We start from the raw sequence: 20,629 nt of genomic DNA on the forward strand, positions 1-20,629 counted from the left end.
CTTTACAAAAAAGATAAGTGCCCCTGCTGGTGAGGAAGAAGGACGTATGAAGCCTTTGGCCAGATTTTCATCAATATACTCCTTTAAGGCTTGAAGCTCAGGTGCCGCCAAAGGGTATACGTTACCAAAAGGAATAGCTGCCCCAGGAAGCAACTCAATGGGACAGTCATAATGCCTGTGTGGAGGAAGCTGATCTGCATTCTTCTTGTCACAGATGTCAGAGAACTCTTTATATGCTGAAGGTAAAGAAAATACCTGTACATGTGGTTCCGTAGCCGTGGACTCAGGGACAGCTTCTGTTAACGCTGAGTTGCTCCTTGTTGGTAAGATAATCTCCTTGGTCTCCCAGTTGATAATTGGGTTCTGAGAACGCAACCAAGGAATGCCTAAAATCACAGGAAAATGAGGAGAAGAAATTAGCAAGAAAGAAAGTTGCTCCTGATGATTAGGCTCCAACAAAATTTCAAGGGGTACGGTCTCCTGATCCACAGACCCAGAGATTAAAGGTGACCCATCCACTGTTTCCATGGTAATTGGAGAGGCTCTTTGCTGAATTTCAATACCATGTTCCTTGGCAAATGCGATATCCATGAAATTGCCACCTGCACCAGAGTCAATCATAGCTGCACTGGAAATCCACTGTCCTGAACACAGGATCTTAATAGGGAGAGAACAGTGAGAGTTCTTTTCCTTAAGCTCCTTGGGGGGTGAAGTCATAGAAAGTGAATGGAATACAGCGTTTAAAGGCACGCTACATTCAGAGATGTCAGATTCATCATCACAGTTGTCATACTCCCCTACTGCTGCTAGCACCTTGTTAGGCCGTCTAGGACACTTAGGACAATTGATCAAGAAGTGGTCAGACTGGCCGCAGTAGAAACATAGACTTTCACGAAGGCGATGCTCCCAGCGCTCATTGATCTCGCGCCTCTGAACGGAATCAATTTGCATGTGCACCTCCTCCACATCCCGAGATGTTTTACCTGCAGGCTCTTTGGAAGGAAGGGAAAAGTTAGAAATATGGTTATATGCAGCAAACTTCTCCTGGCTACGCTCAGTAAGGCGAATGTCAATGCGCACACAATGCTGTATAAATGTCTCTAGCTCTTGTGGTGACTCAGAGCGAGCTAGTTCATCTTTTACAATACTAGACAGACCCCTTTTAAAAATGGGCAATTGTGCATAACTGTCCAAATTGGTATCTACCGCTAATCTCCTGAATTCAGTATCATACTCAATAACAGAACGTTTTGCCTGGCGTAAAGACAATAAAGCAGATTCAGCGGTTGCTCGGCGATTAGGATCATCAAACATTAATGCCATAGCAGCCAAGAAATCATTCAAGTTATTTAACCGTGGGTCACGAGACTCAATCATCGGATTCGCCCAGGCGAGCGCTCGTGCGGTCAGCAGCATTATTACACACAATACTTTGGATCTATCATTAGGAAAACGGTCAGCATGCACATCAAAATATAGCATACATTGATTCACAAAGCCACGAAATTTGTCGCGATCACCATTAAATCTGAATGGGGCAACTTAGGTGGGGTAGCTGGTGGCGGTTGCCCAGAGGGAAAAGCTGTTTGCGTGCTTATGTCCTGAAAAGCCCGTCCATACTGGGACTCTATGCCAGCAAGTTTGTTTTCCTGGGCTGCCATGCGGGTGCTTAAGTCCTGCAAAGTCTGTCCAAACACTTGTTGATTGAGTTCAAAGCTTCCAAACTTCTTAACTTCTTTTGCAGACCTTCCACATCTTTCTGCAGTGATCTAATTATGGAAAACAACTGCTCTAGTCTGCTTTCTGCAGTCATTGTTCCAGCAGTCTCCTTTTTTTTCTAGCTAGAGCATCCTGTAATAATTATAGGGGATAACTCAGGAGACTCTTTGCGTGGAACAAGACAACTACAGGACACAGTTTTATAAGTGGTAAAGTCTATATTATCACACGGTGATTCAAACAGGTGCAGAGAGAAACTCAAGTCCACAACACTTGGTGCAAACATCAAATGCAGCTCAGCAGTCTATAGGAAACTTCAAAGGAAAATGCAATCACGCAGAAAGTCTATGAAGCACAATTATTCTTGAGGATACTTGACACGAATAAGTCCTTGCTTAGTCCACAACACAGATAGATATGCTTATAAGGCAGTTCAAATAATATCTTAGCTCAACCAGGGAGGTCTGGGTAATAGTCTCAGGTTCTTGCAGAGCAGAAACAGCTTACATGTCCAGCAAATGCAGATGGAAGCAAACATGAGCAGCAGATGAAGGAGGATTACTGGAACTGGTGTATGCAGCAGGAACTCAGAGCAGAGTAGCAGGATAACCCTACAGGTTCGCAGGAGCAGGTATATAGCCAGGGAGTCACCAGAGGCCAGGAGCTGGATGCAAGGCAGAATACTCTAGCACAGACTGAAGGCTGGGGTGGAGTTTTATAGTAGGAAGACACAGTGCACATGAGACCAAAGACGCCACCTTGGAAAAGGGCAGTAATGCACAAAAAGGTAATAAAAAATGTTCAGAGTCCTGACAAAATGATTGTTCTTTTTTGTGAAAAAAATAAAAACAAAAACAACAACAATAAAAGTTAATTGAGCAATAAAATAATTTTTTTGATGTTCTAATCACTTTGAACTGATAAAAAGCGATAAGGCCCCTCACTATCAAGAGTAAGAACAGACCCCACTTGTAGAACATTGATCAATAAGAAACATATAAATCTCTTCACTTACCCTTTGGGTCACTAGGGAATGACTGCTTTCTCTCAATGCTAATGATGTAAAATACTTTATGCACTGGTCAAGTTCTGTATGTGGAAGGGAAGACAGCAACTGATGAGCCTCATCCTCTATTGAATAGTTCTGTAACAATTAAAAAGTTCATATAGATTAAATAATATAGGGTATATAATTACTAAGTTACTATACACCGTGTTCCAAAATATTATGCAAATTGGATTTTTAAGTGTCATAAAGATTTAATTGTTTGGTTTTTCAAATAAACTCATGGATGGTACTGTGTCTCAGGGCTCAATGGATCACTGAAATCAATCTTAAACACGAGATAATTACTTTTCCAGGTGATTCTAATTAAATAAAAACTACTTAAAAATGATGTTACACATTATTAAGCAGGCCACAGTTTGCAAGTAACAAGGGAAAGAAAAAGGATCTCTCGGCTGCAGAAAAGCATCAAATAGTGCAATGCCTTGGTCAAGGGATGAAAACATTAGATATTTCCTGAAAACAGTACGATGATCATGCTTAAGTTAAGAGATTTGTGGCTGAATCTGAGCACAGATGTGTTAGTGCTGATAAAGGCATAATGAGGAAGGTTTCTGCCAGGCAAGTTCATCAGATTAAGAGAGCAGCTGCTAAAAAGCCATTACAAACCAGCAAACAGATATTTGAAGCTGCTGGTGCCTCTGGAGTCCCTCAAACCTCAAGGTGTAGGATCCTTCAAAGACTTGCTTTGGTTCATAAACCTACTATTCGGCCACCCCTAAACAGTGTTCACGAGTAGAAACAGTTGCAGTGGGCCCAGACATACATGAAGAAGAATTTTCAAACAGGCTTGTTTACTGATGAGTGATGAGCAACCCTGGATGGTCCAGATGGATGGAGTAGCGGATGGCCACCATGTCCCAATAAGGCTGCGACGTCAGCAAACAGGTGGAGGAGTCATGTTTTGGGTCGGAATCGTGGGGAAACAGCTGGTATGGCCATTTGAGGTTCCTGAAGGTGTGAAAATGACCTGCAAAGTATATAGAGTTTCTGACTGACAACTTTCTTTCATGGTATAAAAAGCAGAAACGTGCCTTCAGGAGCAGAATAATTTTCATGCATGACAATGCACCATCTCATGCTGAAAAGAATACCTCTGAATCATCGGCTGCTATGAGCATAAAAGGAGATAAACTGATGGTGTGGCCACCATCTTCTCCTGACCTCAACCCTATAGAGAACCTTTGGAGAATCATCAAGCAAAAGATCTATGAGGGTGGGAGGCAGTTCACATTAAAACAGCAGCTCTGGGAGGCTATTCTGACTTCATACAAAGAAATACAAGCAGAAACTCTCCAAAAACTCACAAGTTCAATGGATGCAAGAATTGTGAAGGGGATATCAAAGAAGGGTTCCTATGTTAACATGTAACTTGGCTTGTCAGGATGTTTTGGGGTTAAGTAGCTTTTTTGTTCAGTGAATGTGACCTCCTAATGCTATAAATTCCACAAATGAGCATTTTCAGTTCTTTAAAACATATCAAATGTTTAGAGATTCTACTGTGGCTAATAATTTGGAACACTGCATTTTGAGTTTTTATTCATTTTGGAGATTATACTGTTATCATTGGGAGGTTTCTTCAATAAAATTCCATGTATACTCTAACTGGTGATGACTTTTATTAGACTGACTGTCATTTGCACCGACTATTTAGGAAAATCCAGGAAAAATATAATTTGCATAATAATTTGGAACATGGTGTACATAACATTGAATCTAATATAATAATCTATTTAATGGAATCAGTCACCAAGTGTTTTGCTCCTCCATCTGAGAGCAGCATGATGTAGTAGCAGAGACCCTGATTCTAGCCATGTGTTACTTACTGGGCTGGTTGCTGTATTTCTTTTTTATAAAATCACTGTTTTATCAGCAGCATAATAGGTTTCCAGCAGAATTCCAAGAGACCACATCCAAATCCAAAACTTGTCTTTATTGTAATCCATATAAAAACACATGCAAGCCAACCACTTTAGTGCATATATCTTACAGGTACAAGTCCCAGGAAGCCATCAGATAAGGTAAACACATTTCAGACCTACAGTGGGAAAAATAAGTATTTGCTATACTGCCGATTTTGCAAATCTTCCCACCTACAAAAAATTGAAAGTTCTTTAATTTTTATTGTAAGTACACTTCAACTGTGAGAGACTGAATCTTAACGCCCCAAGGGTGGTTTGCACGTTAATGACCGGGCCAATTTTTACAATTCTGACCACTGTCCCTTTATGAGGTTATAACTCTGGAACGCTTCAACGGATCCTGACAAGTCTGAAAATGTTTTCTCGAGACATATTGTACTTCATGATATTGGTAAAATTTCTTCGATAAGTCTTGTGTTTACTTGTGAAAAAAATGGAAATTTGTCGAAAATTTTGAAAATTTCGCAATTTTCCAACTTTGAATTTTTATGCCCTTAAATCACAGAGATAAGTCACATAAAATACTTAATAAGTAACATTTCCCACATGTCTACTTTACATCAGCACAATTTTGGAACCAACTTTTTTTGTTAGGGAGTTATAAGGGTTAAAAGTTGACCAGCAATTTCTCATTTTTACAACACCATTTTTTTTTAGGGACCATATCTCATTTGAAGTCATTTTAAGGGATCTATATGATAGAAAATAACCAAGTGTGACACCAATCTAAAAACTGCACCCCTCAAGCTGCTCAAACCACAGTTAAGAAGTTTATTAACCCTTCAAGTGTTTCTCAGGAATTTTTTTAATGTTTAAATAAAAATGAACATTTAACTTTTTTTCACACAAAATTTACTTCAGCTCTAATTTGAGTTATTTTACCAAGGGTAACAGGAGAAAATGGATGCCAAAAGTTGTTGTACAATTTGTCCTGAGTACGCCCATACCCCATATGTGGGGGTAAACCACTGTTTGGGCGCATGGCAGAGCTCGGAAGGGAAGGAGCGCTATTTGACTTTTCAATGCAAAACTTGACTGGAATTGGGATGGGACGCCATGTTGCATTTGGAGAGCCCCTGATGTGCCTAAACATTGAAACCCCCCACAAGTGACACCATTTTGGAAAGTAGACCTCCTAAGGAACTTATCTAGATGTGTTGTGAGCACTTTGACCCACCAAGTGCTTCCCAGAAGTTTATAATGCAGAGCCGTAAAAATAAAAAAATCATACTTTTTCACAAAAATGATCTTTTCGCCCCCAATTTTTTTTTTCCCTAGAGTAAGAAATTGGACCCAAAAGAAGTTGTGCACTTTGTCCTGAGTACGCTAATACCCCACATGTGGGGATAAACCACTGTTTGGGTGCATAGCAGAGCTCGGAAGGGAAGGAGCGCCGTTTGACTTTTCAATGCAAAATTGACTGGAATTGAAATGTTGCGTTTGGAGAGCCACTGATGTGCCTAAACAATAAAACCCCCCAAAAGTGACACCATGGAAAGTAGACCCCCTAAGGAACTTATCTAGATGTGTTGTGAGAGCTTTGAACCCCCAAGTGTTTTACTACAGTTTATAACGCTGAGCCGTGAAAATAATTTTTTTTTTCCCACAAAAATTATTTTTTAGCCCCCAGTTTTGTATTTTCCCAAGGGTAACAGGAGAAAATGGACCCCAAAAGTTGTTGTCCAATTTGTCTTGAGTACGCTGATACCCCATATGTGGGGGAACCCCTGTTTGGGCGCATGGGAGAGTTCAGAAGGGAAGGAGCATGGTTTTACTTTTTCAACGCAGAATTGGCTGGAATTGAGATCGGACGCCATGTCGCTTTTGGAGAGCCCCTGATGTGACTAAACAGTGGAAACCCCCAATTCTAACTCAAACCCTAACCCTAGCCCCAACCCTAACCCTAGCCCTAACCCTACCCCTAACCCTACCCATAGCCCTAACCCTAATCCTAACCCTAGCCCTAATGGGAAAATGGATATAAATACATTTTTTAATTTTATTATTTTTCCCTAACTAAGGGGGTGATGAAGGGAGTTTGATTTACGTTTATAGCGGGTTTTATGATTCACAGCTGTCACACACTAAAAGACGCTTTTTATTGCAAAAAATAGTTTTTGCTTCTCCACATTTTGAGAGCTATATTTTTTCCATATTTTGGTCCACAGAGTCATGTGAGCCTTGTTTTTTGCGAGACGAGTTCACGTTTTTATTGGTAACATTTTCGGGAGCGTGACCTTTTTGATCGCTTTTTATTCCGATTTTTGTGAGGCAGAATGACCAAAAACCAGCTATTCATGAATTTCTTTTTGGAGGGGTGTTTATACCATTCCACGTTTGGCAAAATTGATAAAGCAGTTTTATTGTTCGGGTCAGTATGATTACAGTGATACCTCATTTATGTCATTTTTTTATGTTTTGGCGCTTTTATACGATAAAAACTATTTTATAGAAAAAATAATTATTTTTGCATCACTTTATTCTGAGGACTATAACTTTTTAATTTTTTTGCTGATGATGCTGCATGGTGGCTCGTTTTTTGCGGGATAAGATGACATTTTCAGCGGTAACATGGTTATTTATATCCGTCTTTTTGATCGCGTGTTATTCCACTGTTTGTTCGGCGGTATGATAATAAAGCTTTCTTTTTTGCCTTTTTTTTTTTAACCGCGTTCACTAAAGGGGTTAACTAGCGGGACAGTTTTATAGGTCGGGCCCTTACGGACACGGCGATACTAAATATGTGTACTTTTATTGTTTTTTTATTATTTAAAGAAATTTATTTATGGGAACAATATTTTTTTTCCCTTTATTTAGGATTTTTTTTTTTTTTTTTACACATGTGAATATTTTTTTTTTTACTTTATAACATTGCCCCGGTGTGTATCTCAATTTTTACTGCATCTAATTCAGTTAATAGTTTTGAGCCTAGGAGCAGTGTCTGCACGTCAGCAGAATAGCCCGCCTGTGAAACAAACTATACCGCCTGTGTATCTCAATTTTTACTGTATCTAATCCAGTTAATAGTTTTGGGGTTTTGGGCTTAGTAGCAGTGTTTGCACGTCAGCAGAGTAGCCCGCCTATGAAACTAACTACACCGCCTGTGTATCTCTATTTTCACTGCATCTAATCCAGTTAACAGTTTTGGGCCTAGGAGCAGTGTCTGCACGTCAGCAGAGTAGCCCACCTGTGAAACTAACTACACCGCCTGTGTATCTCAATTTTCACTGCATCTAATCCAGTTAATAGTTTTTGGCCTAGTACCACAGTTTGGCTACTCAGTTCTGCTTGGTTTTCATCCATCGGTTTTTGTGCCAACAACTACAGATACAGAGTTGCCAATTAGTTAAGCACTAAAATGAGTGGCAAAAGGCCTGCTGCTGGTGGAAAGGGGAATAGGCCTGTTGGAAAGCGAAAAAAAGTTTGTGTCCGTGGGGTAGGTGGTAAAGCAACAGTAACATCTGCAGAAGACCATCTTCCAGCCAAAGTAAGATGTCTACTTCTTTTCGTGGACAATCTGATATGATCCCTTTCTTACGACCATTGCTACAAGCATCGCCAAAAATTACAGATGAGGCACAAAAACAGCAGGTGCTTGAACAGATATCAAGTGCTCGTTCAAGTGGGCTCTCCTCCATGTCAACTTCAACATCACAACTACTCCAGTCCTCAGAGTTGTCACCCCAATCGCACTTGCTTCCTTACTTGTCTCCAGCTGCCCGTCTGAGCATGGGGTAACACGCATGGTTGAGTCTGTATAGCTGTTTACGCATACTATAGCCTTGGAATCAGAGGTCTGCTCCAGAGCTTCTGTGAATCCAGAGGAGGAAATGATCTGCACTGATGCCCAGAATCTTTGTGAGTCGGATCCAGGCCCAGATGAAGAAGGTTCTGAGCATAATGTAGACCCTCCTTCCCAAACTGTAACTCCTGTTGGTGGAGACAATGAGGAAGGTGATGATGAGACTGAGATACCTGATTGGAACGAAAACTTGACTTTTCGGTCGGGGCAGGAAGAGGTTGGCTCTGAGGACGACGGGTGTGAGAACACACAGGATGATGATGACGAGGTTGTAGACCCAACTTACTGTCAACCCCCAGTCCGCCAGTCCATGAGGTCAGCAGAGGAGGTGGAGGAGGATGCTAGTGACGAGTCTGTTGACGAGGTAACGGTGCGCCTTCCTGGACAGAGACGGAGTACTGGAAGCACGTCATCAACTGCATCCTCAACCCCAACTGTGCCTCAGACCAGAAGTCGTGGTGGCTCTTCAGGTCGCACGGGCTCTAAGCCTTGCATAGCCTGGGCATTTTTTGACATCGCAAAGGATGACCCAACTCATGTTGTCTGTAAGATTCGTCAACAAAATCTCAGTAGAGGCCAAAAAATCACTAGCTTGAGTACTTCATGCATGAACCGTCACATGGATATGAGGCATAAGTTGCAGTGGGAAGCTCACTGTGCTACAATGCGGCCTGGTGGGCCGGGTCAACCACCGTCTGCCCCATCAAGTGCATCCGCGTCCTCTTCATCCTCTGTGACTGTGGGGACAGCAGTCGCACTTGGTTTTGGATGCAGACATTCCACCTCTTTACCCGCAACAGCCAGTGTGATTGGCAGGTCGTCAAGGAATCCTGCACACCTCCTCACTATGCTGTCACCAGGGCTCAACGGCATCAGGCAGTGTTTAGATTGAAATGTCTGGGAAATGTGAGTCACACAGCTGAGGAGTTGTGGTCAGCTCTGGAGACCGAGTTCCATCAATGGTTGTCTCCACTCAACCTGCAGCCAGGGAAGGCTGTGAGCGACAATGCTGAAACCTGGGTGTGGCCCTTCGCCGGGGCAATGTCACACACGTGCCTTGTAAGGCTCACGTTTTGAATCTGGTTGTCCAGCAATTTTTATCCCACTATCCCGGACTAGATGGGCTTCTGCAGAGGGCACGGTCGCTGTGTGCTCACTTCCGCCGTTCGCATCCCGCAGCTCGACGACTTGCATCTCTACAGAAGTCGTTGGGCCTGCCAGTTCACCGGCTGAAATGCGATGTGCCCACACGGTGGAATTCAACTCTGCACATGTTGCAGGGACTGTGGCAGCACCGACGAGCCCTGGTGCAATACGTTATGACGTATAGCCTGGGCCAACGAAATCAAGAGGTGGGGCAAATCATGCTGCAGGAGTGGTCTCAGATCAGGGACCTATGCACCCTTCTGCACAGTTTTGAAATAGCAACGAAGATGTTTAGTGCTGACGATGCCATTATCAGCATGACCATTCCGGTGATTTACATGCTGGAGCACATCTTACACAGTGTCCGGAGTCAGGTGGTGGAACAAGAGGAGGAGGAAGAGGAAGAACAGGAGGAGTCGTATGCGGAAGGGATCATATCTCCAAGGTCAAGAAGGTTGGCAGCACCAAGGCGGCTGGCATTGGAGGCTGGGGGAGAGGGATTACCGAGGGCGCATGGTAGCAGCCAAACTGTTGAGGAAGGTGCAGGAGGCGAGGAAGAAGTGGAGGACGAACTGGCGCTGGGCATGGAAGACTTATCAGATGAGGGAGACCTTGATCAAATATCTGTTGTGCGAGGTTGGGGGGAGAGGGCAGAGGAAGGAAGCATGATTCTCACCTCGCCACCACCAAGACAAGGACTTGGTTCTCCTGGATGCGCAAGACACATGAGTCCCTTCTTGCTGCACTACCTGCAACATGACCCTCGGATTGTCAGAATCCGAAGTAATGCCGACTACTGGGTTGCCACACTCTTAGATCCCCAGTACAAAAGCAAATTTGGCAAAATAATTCCTGCCATAGAAAGGGATTCATGCATGCAGGAGTATCAGCAGAGACTGTTACAGAATCTAACATCTGCTTTTCCACAAAACACCAGTGGCGCACGTAGTCAATCTCTGAGTTCTAACTTGCCAACCGTGGGACTATCGAGTCATCACTCTAACCGTAACAGGAACATCATATCTGGTGGTAACAGCAATTTTTTCCAATCGCTTCAAGATTTTTTTAGACCATCCTTTGGAAGGCCACAGGAGACAAGAAGTCTGACGCACAGCCAACGCCTAGAGAGGATGGTACAAGAGTATCTCCAAGTTAACATCGATGCCATGACTGTGGAACTGGACCCTTGCTCATTTTGGGCTTCCAATCTTGAAAAATGGCCTGAGCTCGCCACTCATGCCTTGGAGATCTTGTCGTGCCCCGCAGCCAGCGTTCTCTCTGAACGTGTGTTCAGCACTGCTGGTGGTGTGCTGACAGATAAGCGCACGCGGCTGTCCAGTGACAATGTAGACAGACTAACGTTCATCAAGATGAACAAATCCTGGATCCGCAAGGACTTTTCTACCCCTGTGTCATCTTGGGGAGACTAAAAGCTTGATGATTTTTGAAAATCACCTCACCAACAGTTTTAAAAAACTCTGGTGAAATTGATGCCACTTAAGTGGTGTCTGTGGCCGAATTTTTTGAAAAAATGGAGACTCTTTTATTTAGTCCCCTTGCTGAGTTTTACATGACGTTGCCATCGTCAATTCCAGGTGGGTGGGGTCGTCTGCAGAGTTGTTTACTCATACTATGGCCTGGGATTCAGAGGTCTGCTCCAAAGCTTCAGTGTCTGCTAGTCAGCAGAGTAGCCCAGCCACCCACCGCCTGTTTACCTAAGTACTATTTTTAACGGCATCTGGCCCAGGAAATCCTTTTGGGCCTAGTAGAATTTAGTGCTACTCAGCAGCGTACCCCACCCATGAAGCAAGCTACACCGCCTGTTTACCTAACTACTATTTTGTAACAGCATCTGGCCCAGGAAATCCTTTTGGGCCTAGTAGAATTTAGTGCTACTCAGCAGCGTACCCCACCCATGAAGCAAGCTACACTGCCTGTTTACCTAAATACTATTTTTAACGACATCTGGCCCAGGAAATCCTTTTGGGCCTAGTAGAATTTGGTGCTACTCAGCAGCGTACCCCACCCATGAAGCAAGCTACACCGCCTGTTGATCTAATTACTAATTTTTAACTGCATCTAGCCCAGGAAATCGTTTTGTACCTAATAGCATTTTGTGCTACCCAAAACAGTACCCCACCCATGAAGCAAGCTACACCGCCTGCTTACCTAAGTACTATTTTTTAACGGCATCTGGCCCAGGAAATCCTTTTGGGCCTTATAGAATTTGGTGCTACTCAGCAGCGTCCTTCACCCATGAAGCAAGCTACACCGCCTGTTTACCTAACTACTATTTTGTAACGGCATCTAGCCCGGGAAATCCTTTTGGGCCTAGTAGAATTTAGTGCTACTCAGCAGCGTACCCCACCCATGAAGCAAGCTACACTGCCTGTTTACCTAACTACTATTTTGTAACGGCATCTGGCCCAGGAAATCCTTTTTGGCCTAGTAGCAATTTCTGCTACTCAGCAGCGTACCCCACCCATGAAGCAAGCTACACCACCTGTTTACCTAAGTACTATTTTTAACGACATCTGGCCCAGGAAATCCTTTTGGGCCTAGTAGCAATTTCTGCTAATCAGCAGCGTACCCCACCCATGAAGCAAGCTACACCGCCTGTTTACCTAAGTACTATTTTTAACGACATCTGGCCCAGGAAATCCTTTTTGGGCCAAGTAGAATTTGGTGCTACTCAGCAGCGTACCCCACCCATGAAGCAAGCTACACCGCCTGTTGATCTAATTACTAATTTTTAACTGCATCTAGCCCAGGAAATCGTTTTGTACCTAATAGCATTTTGTGCTACACAGCACAGTACCCCACCCATGAAGCAAGCTACACCGCCTGTTTACCTAACTACTATTTTGTAATGGCATCTAGCCCGGGAAATCCTTTTGGGCCAAGTAGAATTTAGTGCTACTCAGCAGCGCACCCCACCCATGAAGCAAGCTACACCGCCTTCTTTCTTTCTCAATCTAACCCCCCGGCTCTGGGGTGTCCACTCTCCCTCCAGCTCTCTCCTTCTCACAGGTGGACTACCGCGTGTTTTCACACTGTGGCGAATCTTTTGGGCCCAGGCATAAGAAGTCGTCGAGGTAATGGATAATACGTGCCGCCTTACAAACGTCCATGACGACCCATTCGAGGAAGCAACTAAACGCCTCAAATAGTGAGCAGGATATGGAGCACCCCATGGGCAAACAGCGATCTATGTAGTATGCTCCTTCACAGAAGCAGCCCAATGGGAGGACACTATTTGGAGGCACAGGTACTAACCGGAACGCCCCCTCAATGTCTGTTTTGGCCATTAGGGTGTCCCTTACCAACTTTGAATGTATTGGGTTGATTTTTTGGCACAGCTCCCAACGGCGGTACCACTAAGGAAAGTGTTCTGAATGGACCCGCCGCCATTCTACCTAAAGATATTTATTTTTTATTTTTTTTTGTCAAGACGTCTGGGTGTTGGTAGAGTGAGTTAAGATTTTTACTCCAGCCTTTCTTGATTTTAGAAGGGCATGACATGCCTATATCTGTGTCTCCTCCTCCTTTTACTCCTCCACCTCTTTTCTTTTCGCATGACTATATGTAGTTGTGACTTTTCCATGTGTTTGTTGTGTCTTCTGAGCAGTTTGTCAGCTTTTGGACACCTTTTAAGGTGTTTTCTATGTGTTTTCCATGTATTTGTATGTGTTTGTGATTGCCTGCCATTGGTTTCAATGGGGTTCGACGGTGTTCGTCGAACGTTCGACGAACAGTTCTTCTAACACGTCCCTGTTCGACGAACCGAACCGAACCTGAACACTAGGGAGGTGGCTCATCTCTAATTAACACCACACTGCATACACAATGAGACTTGGACTCAGATTTTCTAGGTTCCTTAAGGCTCTTAATGAGACTAATACAATATAGAGGCTCCTTTTTAAATCCAGCCAATTGGCTTAGTGTCCTAGCGGGATGGATTATTTTTGGTATTTTCCAGACATGCATGCAATTTTTATTGTTCATTTTGTTTATTGCTTTATGTAGCTGAAAAAGCGCTAATATATGCATTACATAAGTTATTGAAGAGTGTATGTTTAAGGAAGGAATCTAAGGCTGTGCCATCCATAGTGTATCATAGACCCCGGATAACTACTGTTGACTGAGGAAGTGAGTGTTCACACTGAGGGTGGATGGGCGAAGCAGGTAGAAAGCCCCCTTATGGGTACTAGACCCTTGAGACAGCAGCTCCTTTGTGGACATCAGCTGACCCTGTGGCCGAGGTTATACCATTTACAAAAGGGGGAAATTGATATAGAAGGGTTAATGTTTTGCCTTTAATTGTCTTTTGCCTTTAATTGCTAGAATGTATTCTTATGACACTGTAGTCTGTTAGTCTCCTCTTCAAGGATTTTATACTTCTTATCTTACTGTATATGTTTTCAATAGTCAGCAAACAGCATTTTCTAGGTACGTGAGAAATAAAGGTCAGTATCACTCGGGGTAACAGGCGAGGGCTACATGAATTACATTGAGAGTTACATTTGTTGTAAATGGTATAAAATACTGCCTCTTGCTGCATTACATCAGATAAAAGTGACTTTGCTCACAGAACGCGTGTGCGGTGTCCTTTGTCTCCAAGCGCTTGTAAATGACGGGCGTAACCTCCTGATTTGGCCTCACTGGTGATCTGGCATGTCTGACATTGGGTCAGAACACAAACAGCTACAACAAGAGTTACCAGCCTCAAAAACTGCAAGTTGACAGCACCTCAGATAACAACTCTAGTAAAAGCACAGATATAAAGTAACACATCTCAACATAGCTTGGAAAAAAGGAGACTGAGAGGAGACTTAATAGCTGTCTACAAATATCTCAAGGGCTGTCACATTGTAGAAGGATCATCTTTAGTCTAATTTGCACAAGGAAAGACTAGAAGCAATGGGATGAAACTGAATGGGAGGAGACACAGATTAGATAGTATAAAAAACTTTTTGACAGTTAGGGTGATCAATGAGTGGAACAGGCTGCCACGAGAGGTGGTCAGTTCTCCTTCAATGGAAGTCTTTAAACATTTAAACAGAGGCTGGACAGACATCTGTATGGGATGATTTAGTGAATCCTGCTTTGAGCAGGGGGTTGGACCTGATGACCCAGGAGATCCCTTCCAACTCTACCAGTCTATGATTCTATGATCAAATGTTCAGATGAGACTACAAGAAGCATGCTTTTAAGGATGAATAACTGCAAAGAAGCCACTACTGGGGACTGCACACAAATAGACTTCTTTGGGTACAGCAATAAAAAGACTGGATATTAGCTCAGCGGAAAATCTATACAGTGGTCTCATGAGTCAAAATTTGAGCTATTTGACATTAACTGCCATATCTTTGTGAGAGACATGGAAAAAATGAGCAGATGGTTTTTACATGTATAGTGCCCACCATAAAGCATGGAGGGGAAGTTAGATGGAGTGGGGGTGCTCTGCTGATGATGCAGTTGGTGATTTATTCCAAAAATCAAGGCACATTACTCAACATGAATACCACAGCATTCTGCAATGACATGCTATCCCAATTGGTTTGCAGATGGTGGGACCATTATTTGTGTAGATACAGGAAAATGACCCAGAACACACATCCAGACTATTTAAGGGCTTGGTGACTGAGAAGTAGGGGGACAGAAGAGCGCTGCATCAGATAACATGGCCTCCACAATCACCCGACCTCAACCCACTTTTTATGGATTGGTATGATTTAATAAAGTCAAAGTAGTCAGTTAGTTCTCAGCACATCGGGGAACTTTTTCAATACTGATATAAAGCAATTACTAATGACTACCTGGTAAAGCTGCTTGAGAGAAAGGTGTCATCATAGTAAAAGGTGGGGTACTTTGAGGAATCCAAAGTTGAACACATATTCTGGTTTGTTTCTTTATCCCATGTTTCCATATGTTACTTTGGGGTTATGTGGCCTTCAGTGTGAATCTACAATGTGCACATCCTAATAAGAACAAGGAAACCACTGCAAGAACAGGTGTGTCGAAACTTTTCTCTGGTAATGTAATTTAAAGGCATGCTAGATTTAAAAGCATACTGTGGTATTTCTGATTAATCACAACTGATATGCTTCTTCTTTTAAATCTGTTAAGTTACTCACTTCATTTAATTTTGGCAGTGGTGGAGGTAAAAGGAAAAATCGCAGGTCTACATCTTTGCTCCTGGCTAAGCCAACAATGGTTCTTCTGTCACATGCTTGAGCCACTGTCCGATACTGGTAATCTGAAAAAAAAAATAAAACCGACTAAATCTGGAGCTGGCATGAGGAAAATATTTTACTAGCTTTAATAAACGTTTCAAATAAATTAAAGTGTTACTGTTGCACTCTACTAACCAAGAAAAAAGTATATTACGGTACATATACTGATGTTTACTGGCCAGCTTCTTTGAAAAAACTAACACGTGACAAGACCATTTTTCAATGCAATTTTGGTATTTGTCTTTGAGGATTCAATGTATGCATTAAAGAAAACTGATATCAGAAAAACTCTGCCACTGAGATGTCTGTATTAAGATATTTTTTAAACTGTTTACAAAACAACAAACAATGGTGAATGCAGCTCTGGAATATACAGGTCCTTCTCAAAAAATTAGCATATAGTGTTAAATTTCATTATTTACCATAATGTAATGATTACAATTAAACTTTCATATATTATAGATTCATTATCCACCAACTGAAACTTGTCAGGTCTTTTATTGTTTTAATACTGATGATTTTGGCATACAACTCCTGATAACCCAAAAAACCTGTCTCAATAAATTAGCATATTTCACCCGGCCAATCAAATAAAAGTGTTTTTTAATACCAAACAAAAAAACCATCAAATAATAATGTTCAGTTATGCACTCAATACTTGGTCGGGAATCCTTTGGCAGAAATGACTGCTTCAATGCGGCGTGGCATGGAGGCAATCAGCCTGTGACACTGCTGAGATGTTATGGAGGCCCAGGATGCTTCAATAGCGGCCTTAAGCTCATCCAGAGTGTTGGGTCTTGCGTCTCTCAACTTTCTCTTCACAATATCCCACAGATTCTCTATGGGGTTCAGGTCAGGAGAGTTGGCAGGCCAATTGAGCACAGTAATACCATGGTCAGTAAACCATTTACCAGTGGTTTTGGCACTGTGAGCAGGTGCCAGGTCGTGCTGAAAAATGAAATCTTCATCTCCATAAAGCATTTCAGCCGATGGAAGCATGAAGTGCTCCAAAATCTCCTGATAGCTAGCTGCATTGACCCTGCCCTTGATGAAACACAGTGGACCAACACCAGCAGCTGACATGGCACCCCACACCATCACTGACTGTGGGTACTTGACACTGGACTTCAGGCATTTTGGCATTTCCTTCTCCCCAGTCTTCCTCCAGACTCTGGCACCTTGATTTCCGAATGACATGCAAAATTTGCTTTCATCAGAAAAAAGTACTTGGGACCACTTAGCAACAGTCCAGTGCTGCTTCTCTGTAGCCCAGGTCAGGCGCTTCTGCCGCTGTTTATGGTTCAAAAGTGGCTTTACCTGGGGAATGCAGCACCTGTAGCCCATTTCCTGCACACGCCTGTGCACGGTGGCTCTGGATGTTTCCACACCAGACTCAGTCCACTGCTTCCTCAGGTTCCCCAAGGTCTGGAATCGGTCCTTCTCCACAATCTTCCTCAGGGTCCGGTCACCTCTTCTCGTTGTACAGCGTTTTCTGCCACATTGTTTCCTTCCAACAGACTTACCATTGAGGTGCCTTGATACAGCACTCTGGGAACAGCCTATTTGTTGAGAAATTTCTTTCTGGGTCTTACCCTCTTGCTTGAGGGTGTCAATGATGGCCTTCTTGACATCTGTCAGGTCGCTAGTCTTACCCATGATGGGGGTTTTGAGTAATGAACCAGGCAGGGAGTTTTTAAAAGCCTCAGGTATCTTTTGCATGTGTTTAGAGTTAATTAGTTGATTCAGAAGATTAGGGTAATAGGTCATTTAGAGAACCTTTTCTTGATATGCTAATTTATTGAGACAGGTTTTTTGGGTTATCAGGAGTTGTATGCCAAAATCATCAGTATTAAAACAATAAAAGACCTGACAAATTTCAGTTGGTGGATAATGAATCTATAATATATGAAAGTTTAATTGTAATCATTACATTATGGTAAATAATGAAATTTAACACTATATGCTCATTTTTTGAGAAGGACCTGTAATGCAGGCTGTAATTTCGGGACAGATTATAAAACCTGAAACATAACTTTAACTCCTAAATATATATATATATATATATATATATATATATATATATATATATATATATATAAAAATAATAAAGTTCTGACGCTAGAATTCCTACATAGAAGAACATAAAATAAAAATGAAACGTTCCTCAGTAGGAGCATTATTATTGTGCGTTCAAAGATAAAGTTGGTCTACAAAGGTACAATTGCAACTCACAGATTTTCTAAAACGCTGGCTGTATGGTAACATGGAAATTTCTCTCTCTGGAAAGGTCCTCTGCTTACACATTTACCACCATTATATAAGTAGCAAGCAATTGGTACAGGTCCCATGATTTCACTTTTAGAATCTATGATTCCAGTAAACACAGAAAAAAAGTTATAATATTTGCTTACGTCATAGCCACATTGTACCTCACGTCAGCTCCTGTAATAATTGTGTACACCCATGCAATAGGAGATTTTAAAAAACAAATTCAAATGTTCTGTAGATTCATGTTCTGCAATATACCAGATCTAGCTATTGAGTCAGGATTAAACATGTTTACTCATAGATTTGATAATACTATTCTTACATGATGCATGTATATTTTTTTTAGATATTTGTAATACAAACACACTACGTATGTCCCAAAAAGGAAAAATATTTTGTCCGATCATGCTGTTATTTTACTGTACATATCATCTTGCATATACTTCATTTAGAAAATGTGTCCATACCATGCCAATAGTGGATCCTCGCCATGTTCTGGACAGCTTCAAACTGAACTCTTTTATCTCTGGACTGAGTGTCCTTCAAAAGAAGCCAAAGCAGTAGATCATGGTCCTCCATGTTTGATTTGCTGTATTTTTCTATGAATAAATAAATACATTTTCTCCATACTGTTGTATTTGGTCAGAAGTTAAAAGTTATTTTAAGATTTATTAATAATAATAATAATAATAATAATAAACATTTTGTAAGCATCAACTTCAACTTCCTTTGTGTTTCACAGCTAGGGATTTTAGAATGTATAGAATGTAAGTCCGCAAGGACAGGGTCCTCTCCCCTCTGTGCCAGTCTTTCACTGTAAACTTGTTTACTGTAAATGATATCTAGAACCCTGTATGTAACCCCTTTCTCATGTACAGCACCATGGAATTAATGGTGCTATATAAATAAATAATAATAATAAATAATTTTAACATGAATCCCTTCTCTGCCATAGACCACCATTAACTCTTACTCTTCTCTAGACTACCAGAGATGCTGACAATAGCTTTTTCACCCCTATAACTTTTGGGAGCTCAGATGGCAGTTAGACCTCTAATTTAGACGAAATCAGGATAATTTTGAATGAGTTTTAGCAGTTTGCCAAGTGCTCCTGTGTTCTGTATAAGAGAGCTGTTGGCAGACATAAAAAATAACAAAAGGAAGAACAGCAGTTCAAAATTGTAAATGCCGGATCTTTAATTCCATTGACAACCAATTATGCCCGGTCACAATGCATGTTAGACTAATGGCCGAACCCATAGTTATTGGTGGATTTCAATGTTGTGTATGGAGATTGTACATCTCTGACAGCCTCCCGATTACCTACTTTATTTTACTGTTATGGCCAAAAGTGTTGGCACCCTTGAAATTGTCCTAGAAAATGTAGTATTTCTCCCAGAAAATTATTGCAATTACACATTTCGTTATACACGTTTATTTCCTTTGTGTGTATTGGAATAACACAAAAAAACAGTGAAAAGAAAAGACAAAATGGACATAATTCCACACAAAACTCCAAAAATGGGTGGAACAAAATTGATGGTACTTTTCCAAAATTGTAGGTAAACAACTTTACCTAACATAAATAAAAATATGAGAATTAGTATCACAAAAAACATTTACATCCAGGCACCTTATAGATGACATTGTCTCTGGAGTCGTGAATGGCCCCTACACACACACACACACACACACACACACACACACACACACACACACACACACACACACACACACACACACACACACTATTTACCCCACCCAACAAATACCCCACATACACTAAATACACCACCTCCCAGTAAACACCACCCAGTAAATACCCCCCCTCCTATCTTCAGTGTCTGTTAGAAGCGAGTGCTATTGAATACTGGGAGCCGTCGCACTGCAGTTTCTCTTGACAGCCAGCTCAGAGAACTGCCGACTCCCAGTCCGGGGGGTGGCAGAATGCAGCCACCGGGGGAGACACTTCGGACTGCCGCACTAGGTGGCCCGACTGCATCTTCCTGTGGCTGCACCCGGGGCACATGCCCCGGCTGCCCCCCTAGATGTGCCCCTGCCTTCAAATATGAGAGACCTGGAACAGTTTGCAAAAGAAGAGTGGTACAAAATTCCAGTTTAGAGGTGTAAGAAGCTTGATGATGGTTACAGGAATTGATTGATTGCAGCTAATTATTCCAAAAGGTGTGCAACTAAATATTTAGTTGAGGGTGCAAACAATTTTATCTGGCCCATTTTTGGAGTTTTATGTAAAATTATGTCCAGTTTGTCTTTTTCTCTGTTTTTTTGTGTTGTTCCATACACAAAAGGAAAAAAACATGTATGTAAGAAAACAATTGTAATTGCAATTATTTTCTGGGAGAAATAATTCATTTTCTGCATCTGAACACTTTTAGCCATAACTTTATGTTTTGGACTTTGCATAATTTTTGTTGCACACCTTAATATACATTCTATATTATCACTATTT

The 20,629-nt window shown here is 41.9% G+C and overlaps 1 protein-coding gene across 1 annotated transcript in view; it reads right to left on the reverse strand.

Annotated features, from left to right (window-relative positions):
- SERAC1 (serine active site containing 1) overlaps positions 1 to 20,629 on the reverse strand; it is a 398,196-nt gene that overhangs the window by 228,832 nt on the left and 148,735 nt on the right. Inside the window, exons 6-8 of the mRNA XM_077283287.1 lie at positions 18,627 to 18,758; positions 15,793 to 15,914; positions 2,735 to 2,863 (exon numbers count right to left, since the gene is read on the reverse strand). Of these exons, the coding sequence (XP_077139402.1) occupies positions 2,735 to 2,863; positions 15,793 to 15,914; positions 18,627 to 18,758 (383 nt within the window). The remainder of the gene's footprint in view (positions 1 to 2,734; positions 2,864 to 15,792; positions 15,915 to 18,626; positions 18,759 to 20,629) is intronic.

This window comes from Ranitomeya variabilis, chromosome 2 (assembly GCF_051348905.1).
Source record: "Ranitomeya variabilis isolate aRanVar5 chromosome 2, aRanVar5.hap1, whole genome shotgun sequence".
Classification (NCBI taxonomy): Eukaryota; Metazoa; Chordata; class Amphibia; order Anura; family Dendrobatidae; genus Ranitomeya; species Ranitomeya variabilis.